We start from the raw sequence: 10,258 nt of genomic DNA, 5'->3' as shown, positions 1-10,258 counted from the left end.
AATTACAACGAAACATCGAAAATGAGAACATAAATGCAAATGGAACACGTGGTATTACAAAGGACTACTACTGAATATCTAATCTATCACTTCTCGTAATCCCAAATCCATAGGATCCTCTTCAACATCTTCTTCTTCTTCGGGATCCTCCTCGGGTTCTTCTTCATGATTGGCTACTACTGCTTCCAGATGTTCAATATGACCATGCAGAACCGCATTCTGGTCGCTAAGAACTTCAACAGTGTCCTGCAGCTCTTGAATCTGAGCATCAGTCTGTTCACTGTACTGATTATGCTGGTGTACGAGTTGGTGATTTTGATCCTTAAGTATTTGGATCTTCTCAACTAATGTATCACGTAACTCGATGAACTCGGCAACAGTCTCTTGAGAGGTCTCAAACTCTTCTTGAGTCTTTTTATTCCTCTCTTCTGCTTCATGCAGATAGTGAGCATATCGTTGAACATCACACCTCAAGTGTTCTGCTCGACGCTCTAACTCGTCTTTGTCCAGCTCTAGGCAGTAGTTATGCTCCTTAAGTTTCTCTAGCTTCTTCTCTAAGCTCTTAATGTAGCTACTCTGGTCAGCCATATCCTACATCCAAATCATGAAAGTGAAGGTTCAGAAACGATATCAAGAATACAAGTCGAACTATAGACAATTAATAGAATGAACAGAATCAGTATGCCTATAACATTTAGTAGAAGAAAATGGCTCAAAAATTTTCGGTCTCAGAATAGCGTGAAAATTTTTCAAAAAATCCTTCACATCAAGAACATGAATGGTACCAAGTTTGGTGCAAAAATATTAAGCCGCTTGAAAATAAAATTCCTCAAAGTTTCAAAATTTTGGAAAATTTTACGGAAATGATGATATCCCTATCTTAACGAAGGATTTTGGGGTTTGTCGGTGATTGAATCGTTCTAGGTTAGGTTCTTCTCATCGAGAACTTTCCAACGCCTACTCTTAATAGTAAAAATTCCTCCTGGATCAAAAGTTATGGCCGTTTGAAGTTTATGCGAAAAACATCACAACTTCCATGCCATTTGCAAGGTCTACTGCATGCGCCTACTGGAATTCGCGGTCTACTGCAATTCTGATGCTACTGCAATCAGTCTGCTGCTTTTCCAGCACTGTTAGAACCAGTCTGCTGCATTCCGAGTCTACTGACCCAGTCTTCTGCATTCAGATCTGCTGATTTCCGTCTACTGGTTTTGATTTCGGGCTACTGGTTTTGGGTCTACTGGTTTCCATTTACTGGTTCTGGTTTCGGGCTACTGGTTTTGGGTCTACTGGTTTCCATCTGCTGGTTCTGGTTTCGGGCTACTGGTTTTGGGTTTACTGGTTTCCATCTACTGGTTCTGGTTTCGGGCTACTGGTTTCCTTTACTGATTTTTCCCAACTGTACGTAGTTAGTCTATATTTTCAGTAGTCTATTACAGCAGTAAATTTTCAGAAGTTTATTACAGTAGCTTATTTCAGTAACTTTCAGGAATTAATTTCAGAACTCTATCAGAACTTATTATTTCTAGTTCCTCCTCCCCAGATTATGAAACCTGGTTTGCTCTGATACCACTTCAATGTCACGCCCCGAGACGGGGGTTGGTTGACATCGGCGTTGCTCTCAAATTTACATTCGAAAACAACAGGCCTCAGAGTACAGAATTCAGAAACCAGTCTTTTATTCATAATACGAAATAAATCAATTGTCTGTTACAACTCGAATACTGATGTTTTACAGCGGAAATGTAAAATCAGACATAACATTGTCTTAACAGATACAGCGGAATTAACATAACATAAACTGAGAATAATAATCTTCTTCACCAGCCCCAGAATTGGATCTGCTCTTTTTCTTCTAATATTTCTTCCTCGTTCTTATCTGAGATATGTTTGGTGGGTGAGTGATATGATTGTCACTCAGTAAGCAGGGGCGGGAATAACTCCTAGTTTTCGAAATCGTTTTCAACAGAAATAGTAATACAATAATATACAGAAACTCATCTTTTCAGAACAGCTAGAATTCAGAAATCACAGGTTTCAGAACAGAAATCAGAATTAGTAAGCACTAAGCACGTTAGTGAATTTCATGGCTAAACTTATATCAGTCCCCTATATGTTCTCTCCTCTAAGGGGAGAGACCAGAATCAAAATCAGAATTCATAAATGTTCAGAATATATATTCCTACCATTAGTTCACTAGGGAGTTTCAGTGCTTCAAAATCATATATCAGAAATACACATACAGAAAATGTACTTTAAAACAGAATTATCAAACTGATTTCAAGATATTTATATATAAGCCCACTTACTGTAATTTGCTAGAATTTCGGCTGAAGTCTACTGGAATTTGGCTGCTCTCGCTACTGGATTTTACTGCTTGACAAAGGCACTCTCTCTTAACTCGAAAATTTAGTGATAATCTCAAAGCTTGTGTAACTCATTTCAGAGACTTGAGGGTGTTATTTATAGGCCAAAATCTGACTGTTAGCCTCCCTAGTAATGACCATAATCTGCCATTAACAGCCTTTATTCCATGTTAATGCTTCAGTTACAAGTCTAAGCTGAATCAGTAACTGTCTGCTGGAATTCGCTCTTCTGCTGCTGGATTCTGTCTGCTGGATTCTAATCTGCTGGAAAGATACCAGCTTCTGAAATAATAGCTTCTGCTGGAAATCCGTCTGCTGGAAAATATCATCTTCTGAATTATTGACTGTTGCTGGAATTGTTAGCTGCTGGGAATTCGGTTCTCACAGACCCTAAGTCTAACAGTAAGAAAATGAAACTCTAAAATTGAACCGTTAACCCTGTCAGGCGATTGCTGGGATGGTTTTCGCACAATATATTTTTCAAAATTTCCAGAGATAAACCCACATCGAACTTACCTCCACTAGACATCAATGATCACATAGATTGATGTTTTCGCAAAGTCTGGATTTTCACCGAATTTTACTTTGTTGAAATACGCTTGTCCTTGTGGAACAACAATATTCACGATGATATGTTTATGCATGACATATTTATGCCTAATAACAGGATGTAACAAAAATATAAAACATGAAAACAAATATGAGATATGTTTACAGATGAAGTGTTGTCAAGAATGTTGGCAACATCTTCCGACAACACGCACAATTCCCAAAGAAAATTTGATTTTTCTCCACACTTGGTCACTTAGCAACTATTGATCATAGTAGTGGTAGCTCCCACACTAGAATAACAATCTTCTTTTGGACACCTCTAGGTAGCTTTTTCCAATTTCTTCTATTTTGATTTTTGTATTGAATTCAGAATAGGTATCTCCCACACTAAAAGCACAGTCTTCATTGGACTTTTTTAGGTAGCTTTTTCCAATCTTTTCTTCTGATACAGATCATGTTTTATAAATATTTTCAGTCTACTCAAATCACCTTTCACATGAGACAAACTCATGATATACAAGATTATCCTTCATTACTTAGTGACTCAATTAGAGTATGTTTCATTTCCATGTGTGTTAAGCAATATTGAATAAGGAATTGTAAGTGTAACAGGAGATTAAGCAACATCATTCCAACATATCATATCACAGTATGCATGAAAATGCAGAATGTCTAATGCTTAGAAATGCACATGCATGTTAGGTGTTGTCCGAGATATTGTAACATCTAGGACAACATCTATGAATAATCAGAAAGAACACATGCTGAGAGATTTTCTAAGGTTGGAGAACCTCTCAAATCTAATGCTTTTGTGAATATGCCAGCCAATTGGTTATTTGTATCAACAAATTCCATCCGAATCAATCCTTTCTCTACTAGATCTCGAATAAAGTGATGACGAGTGTCAATGTGTTTAGTACAAGAGTGTTGTACTAGATTTTTTGAAATGTTTATTGCACTATAATTGTCACAGTACACCACTAAAGGTTCACTCTTAAGTCCATAATCTTCTATCATTTGATTCATCCACAAGAGTTAAGTGCAACCACTTCCTACTGCCACACATTCGGATTCAACAGTTGAAAGTGAAGCACAGTTCTGTTTTCTACTCTGCCATGATATCAAGTTATTTCCAAGGTAAAAGCAGCCTCCAGAGGTGCTTTTTCTATCATCCAAATCCCCTGCCAAATCGACATCAGAAAACCCTACTAGATTTGAGTTGGTATCGTGAGTATACCATAATCCTAAGTCAATTGTTCCAGCTATGTATCGTAGGATACGTTTTACGGCTTTTAAGTGAGAAATCTTAGGATTAGATTGGTATCTAGCACACAAGCAAACACTAAACATTAAGTCTGGGCGGCTAGCGGTCAAGTACAGGAGACTTCCTATGATGCTGCGGTATAAGGTGTTGTCAACATCTTCGGCCGCATCATCTTGGGATAATTTTTCATTTGAGCCCATAGGTGTCTTCATGTGGTTGGTGTTTTCATTTGCAAATTTCTTTACTAAATTCTTAGCATACTTACTTTGACACAAGAAGATGCCATCATGCATTTGTTTGATTTGCATACCAAGAAAGAAATGTAATTCACCAACCATGCTCATTTCAAAGATAGTAGACATGCATTCAACAAAGTCATTAGCATGTTTTTGGGATGAGGAACCAAAAATGATATCATCGACATAGATTTGACAAATAAGAATCTCACCTTTGGATTTTTGAATAAAAAGCGTTTTATCTTCCTCACCTCGTTTAAATCCAATATCAAGTAAGTAATCAGTCAATCTGCCATACCAAGCACGTGGTGCTTGCTTCAAACCATAAAGAGCCTTTTTCAACTTGTACACATTATTCGGATTGTGTGGATCTTCGAATCCTTTAGGCTGTCTAACATGTACTTCCTCACACAAGAAACTATTCAAAAATGCACTTTTGACGTCCATTTGAAACATTTTTATTTTCATGTAGCATGCAATGGCTAGCAGAAGTCGGATTGACTCAATGCGGGCAACATGAGCAAAGGTCTCATCAAAGTCAACCCCTTCAACCTGTGTGTACCCTGGAGCAACCAACCTTGTTTTATTTCGAATGATGTTTCCTGACTCATCAGTTTTATTTTTAAAAACTCACTTTGTTCCAATTATATTGACATGGTCAGGAGGTGGAACTAAATCCCAAACATCATTCCGAACGAACTTTTCAAGCTCATCATCCATAGCAATGATCCAAAATTCATGTTTTAAAGCTTCGACAACATTTTTAGGTTCAATTTGAGATACAAAACATGAAAATCTAACCTGTGAGTACATGGTACTCATTCATACTAGTCCAACCATCTTTCGGTAGTCGACTTTCTCTTTCTTTCGAGTTTGGACTTCTTCTTGCACACTTCCAATTATTTGAGATGATGGATGATTTTTCTGGATCTTAGCCTGTATATTAAGTCCATCATCTACTACGTCATCCTCACTGTTTGCTCCGTCCTCAGCATCAGTGACTTCAGTGTCACGTGTTGTGCTAGGTGTTGCAACATCTGAGACAACACCTTCATTTTCCAGTATGATTGGGTTTTCCAGAAGGTCAATAACGTCATATTTAGCTGTTTTCTTCTTGAGATATGTACAATCATCAAAAACAACATTAATCTATTCCATAATAGTCCTAGTTCGCAGATTAAACATACGATAGGCTCGACTATTAGTAGCATATCCTAAAAACAGACACTTATCACTCTTTGAATCGAATTTAGCAAGCTGATCCCTGCCATTTAAAGTGTAACAAACACATCCAAAAATATGAAAATATTTGAGATTAGGCTTCTTTCCCATGATTATCTCATAAGATGTCATGGTTGAGCCGCTTCTAAAATATACTCTGTTTGAGATTTGACAAGCCGTATTTAAGGTCTCTGCCCAAAATCGTTTTGAGATATTCTTTGAGTTCAGCATCACCCTTGCCATTTCTTGAAGTGTTCTATTCTTACGCTTGGCAATCCAATTCTGCTCTGGAGTTTTTGGTGCCGAGAACTCATGAGTAATTCCTTTCCTGTCACAAAAGAATGAGAATGAAGAATTTTCAAACTCTTTACCATGGTCCGTCCTGATCCTTCTAACCTTCAAACTGTGGAAGTTTGTGATTCTTGTGATCAATTGTTTAAACACATCAAACGTGTCTGGTTTCTCCCTAATAAAAATTATCCATGAAAATCGTGAAAAATCATCAACACATACAAAATAATATTTTTTACCTCCAAAGCTTTCGACTTCCATAGGACCCATAAGATCCATGTGAAGTATATCCAGACAGCATGTTGTCCCTGATGTTTGCAACACCGGGTGTGAAACACGAGTCTGTTTTCCTTTTTGACACTCACCGCACACATAAGGAATTCCATATGAAAGATTAGGCATACCTCGCACTGCCTCATATTTACTCAAATTCTTCAAGGTTTTGAAGTTTACATGGCCGAGTTTCTGATGCCAAATGTCAAGTTCAGTGATTTGTGCCTGTTTGCACGACAGTTCTTCACCAATTTTGTAGCAATTGTCCGAATACCTTGTACCTGTCATGTTACATATGTTAGATTCATCAAAAACTTCACACGCATGCTTATTAAACTTGACATGCAAATTATCATCGCATAATTGACTTATTCTTATCAAATTTGAGTTTAGTCCTTCAACATGGAGCACATTGTGAAGCTTTGGTAGTCCTTCGACATTCAAAGTTCCCTTTCCAACAATTTTTCCTTTAGCTCCCCTTCCATAGGTTACTCTACCACATTTTTGTTCAACATAATTGATGAGATATTCTCGTGACCCTGTCATATGGCGTGAGCTTCCACTATCAAAGTACCAGTAACCTGCAGTGTTAGTTTTTAATGAAGTATACACAACATTACAGTGAATTTTTACCTTTGGTACCCAAACCTGTCTTACTGTAGGTCGATTTATGGAGGTGTTGAGGAAAGTGTTGTGCAACATTTTTGGCAATCGGCTTGACATTTGGTTCATGCGGTCGTCCCTGAGTTTAAAACAACATGGCCTGATATGTCCAGGCTTAAAGCAGTAATGACATACATACCTTCGTTTTCTATTCTTAGGAACAGGTGCAGTAGATTGTCTTTTCAAAGTAAAGCTTTTTGTTGAAGGCGTAGGTTGTGCCGGTGTGAATGTTTCAGTCTTTCTGTTCACAATAACAGTAGATTTTGAAGAGACACCAAATTCAAATACACTGTCTTTGAACCCTAAACCCTTCTTGTCATATCTTCCCATTGAAAGAATGGTTTCAAGCTTGGAGGTGCTTGAATTAAACTTGGATAAGGTTTCAGTAGCCTTTTGAAGTTCATCCTTGGTCTTGCCTAGTTCCACATCCTTTTTGCAAAGAATGACTTGAAGTTTCGCCACCACCGATTTCAGTTCGGTATTTTCTTTCATAAGATTTGAGTTAAGCTCGTTCTTTTTGGTCCAATCTTCAAACAGCTCTTCATAAAGTTTTTGTACGCTTTCAAGAGTAATTTCTTCTTTTTCAGCTTCCTCATCATTTTCACTAAAATTTCCAGAAGACGTAGATTTAAGGCAGACTAATTTTGCGCAGATGTTGCGTCCGGGTGTGACAATACCTAAGGCAACACCTAAAGGATTCACTTGCAGCCAACGGTTTTTGGTCAATGGTACAGTCAAGGAGGTATGGTCAGCTTCATTTTATCTCTGATTCTCTTGAAGTAATCCCCGAATTTCTTTTTATCTCTGATTCTCTTGAAGTAATCCCCGAATTTCTTTGTGATATAGGCGATGGAGTCCTCGCAAAGATCTGATTCATTAACTTCTTGGGATATTTGAAGAAGATCATTATAGGAGTCGTTTGAGACTTGGAAGGCAATCGTCTACCCGTTTCTTTCTTCTGCATGTCCATGTTCATCTCAAAGGTGCGTAGGGAACTAATCAGATCTTCCAAAGCCATCTGAGATGTGTCCTTAGCCTCGTCTATTGCACATATTTTTACGTTAAACCTTTAAGGCAAAGAGCGAAGAACCTTGCTAACTAATCGTTCATTAGAGATAGGGTCCCCTAAACTGAACGCTTCATTAGCAATTTCTTACAAGCGACGATCGTACTCCAATATGTTCTCGGATTCTTCCATCCTCATAGTTTCAAACTTGGAAGTAAGCATCCTTAGTCTAGTTCGTCGCACACTCTCAGAACCTTCACAGTGTTTTTGGAGGATATCCCATGCATCCTTAGCAGAAATACAATTTGTAATCAACCCAAACATGTTCATGTCAACCGATGAGAAGATCGCGTTTAAGGCCTTTGAGTTGTAGATGGAAATTTGCACTTCATCGGTGGTCCAGTCACTTTCCGGTTTTACCAAACTATCACCATCTTCATTTACCCTTCTTGGCGGAGTCCATCCATTGATAACACGCTGCCAAGCCCGTTCATCTATGGATTTTATGTAATATCTGATTTTAACTTTCCATATACTATAGTTGGTTCCGTCTAGGATTGGTGGCCGAAGTGCGTTGTTCACGAGTGTTGCATCCATTTAAATAATTCCTGTCAAACAAAAACAAAACCAGAATCAGCACTTAGTATATCAAGCGAAGGCTCTGATACCACTTGTTAGATATTGTGTTGTTCGACAGATAATAAAATATATCTAATATAACCAAATCAGTATATGATGCAAATTCGTGTTTTATCAGAATTAAATGTCGTGTAAGATGTTACAACATCTCGGACAACATGCAGCGGAAAATTAAAGTTTGTAACACAAATTTACTTAAAATAAATGCGATAGACAAGATTGAATAGGCACAAGTATAAATACTTGTGCGTTGCCTCAGGGCAAAAATTAATCATTAGAAAACCAAAACATTTACAAAAACCTATCACTGGTGATTTTCACGAAAATCAATTTCCTCAACACTTTGAGAAAATAAAGCTTTCTAAAAACAACCAACAATATTAAAACGTGAATAAGAAAGCAAAAGAAACGTGTGCCAAAAACTGGAGTCACAGAAACACTCTTCAGTCAACTTCGTCACGGATGTTGTCTGCAGATGTTTCCAACATTCTATGGCAACACGTCCGACGACAATCTCCAAAGCAGCAGCAACGTTTGTGATCTTTTCTCTGAAAACTCACAATGTGCAATGTGCGTGTATAATGTCGAGATGAAGAAGCCGCAACAAAATCCTTGTTTCTCTTATTTATAGATCTTCTCTCTCCTAGAGTTTGTCTCAACAAGGAAGCTTATTCAACAAGGAAAAATAAGAGTTTAATAGAAACAAAACTCTTCTTAAATCTTGATACCATATCATATCAATATTTGCATAATTATCTCATTAAATACCATATTATCTAGAAAGGCAAAATTACAATAAATATTAACCTAATCAAATTAATCATGGAAGAGATAATATTAGGGAAATTATTTTAAGTAACAAAATCATATTAATTAGAGAAAATATATTTCCCTTCACTATATGTGTATGCATGAACCATAAATTGGTGATCAGATGATCAACCGGAAATTATTGCTTAGGTTGTGTCTAGGTGCCAAAGTATACGCACACTTTTCTGTTGATCCAATGGGCGCTTCACATACTCTATACGATCTTGGACTTGTAATGTCATGGGTTATTATGCACACTATCCTGTCAATCCAGTTGGTGTCTCACGGGACCCTATCGTCAGAGAAAAAGGGTTCGGTGACCCTATTCAACAAGACTATCTCAATGGAAACAAGGCTACACTTGATATGCAGATGCCGCATAAATATAATGACAAATAAACATGCATAATCTGACAAGTAAAATGTAACACACAAGCATGCATACGTTTTTTGATATTTCAGTCAGTACTTATGTACATCTAAACTGGTGTGGGGTATCTTGTATGTCCACTCGATGATCATATACATCATAACACAACAAATGTATTATTATCTAATCATGATGTATCTACTATCCCCCAAGTATAACTAAGGATCTCAGATCACACCTTCATCCGTCGACAACACTTTGAGGATGATAGATTTGAAATTTAGTCCTCGAGTCGCCACCAACTCCTCGAGCTTTGTGCAATTCCTACGGAATTCAAGAACAACTGAAAAAGCCTAGAATTTTAAAAAATGAGAGAATACTTGGCAAATTGGTGAGAAATTTTGATTATCTGATGGCCTTTTTATAGACTAAGTTCGGTATCTCCAAACTCGGGTTCAGACGTTCCGACTTCTACATGTGGATTCTGCCTTGACATCTCGCCGTTGGGAAGCTCCGATCTCCGCTTCAGAAGCTCTAAACTCCTACGTGTCGATGCTCATTTGACAC

The 10,258-nt window shown here is 37.6% G+C and overlaps 1 protein-coding gene across 1 annotated transcript; it reads right to left on the bottom strand.

The window, feature by feature from the left end:
• Positions 1 to 5,240: 5,240 nt before the first annotated feature.
• Positions 5,241 to 8,469, bottom strand: LOC142550205 (uncharacterized). The gene is made up of 5 exons (XM_075659443.1): positions 8,024 to 8,469; positions 7,812 to 7,933; positions 6,335 to 7,543; positions 5,906 to 5,967; positions 5,241 to 5,567 (listed from the first exon to the last, which is right to left on the bottom strand). The coding sequence occupies exons 1-5, from the start codon at positions 8,467 to 8,469 to the stop codon at positions 5,241 to 5,243; spliced, it is 2,166 nt and encodes a 721-aa protein (XP_075515558.1).
• Positions 8,470 to 10,258: the final 1,789 nt, after the last annotated feature.

This window comes from Primulina tabacum, chromosome 6, assembly GCF_025594145.1.
Source record: "Primulina tabacum isolate GXHZ01 chromosome 6, ASM2559414v2, whole genome shotgun sequence".
Classification (NCBI taxonomy): Eukaryota; Viridiplantae; Streptophyta; class Magnoliopsida; order Lamiales; family Gesneriaceae; genus Primulina; species Primulina tabacum.
This window is presented reverse-complemented; position numbering and strand designations above follow the sequence as displayed.

Coding starts and splice junctions, on each gene's coding strand:
- LOC142550205 (XM_075659443.1), bottom strand. CDS start 8,469: ATGGATGCAACACTCGTGAACAACGCACTTCGGCCACCAATCCTAGAC. Junction 7,544..7,811: donor CATGCAGAAGAAAGAAACGG/GTAGACGATTGC, acceptor GTGTTGCCTTAG/GTATTGTCACACCCGGACGC. Junction 5,568..5,905: donor GCAGAATTGGATTGCCAAGC/GTAAGAATAGAA, acceptor ATTATGGAATAG/ATTAATGTTGTTTTTGATGA.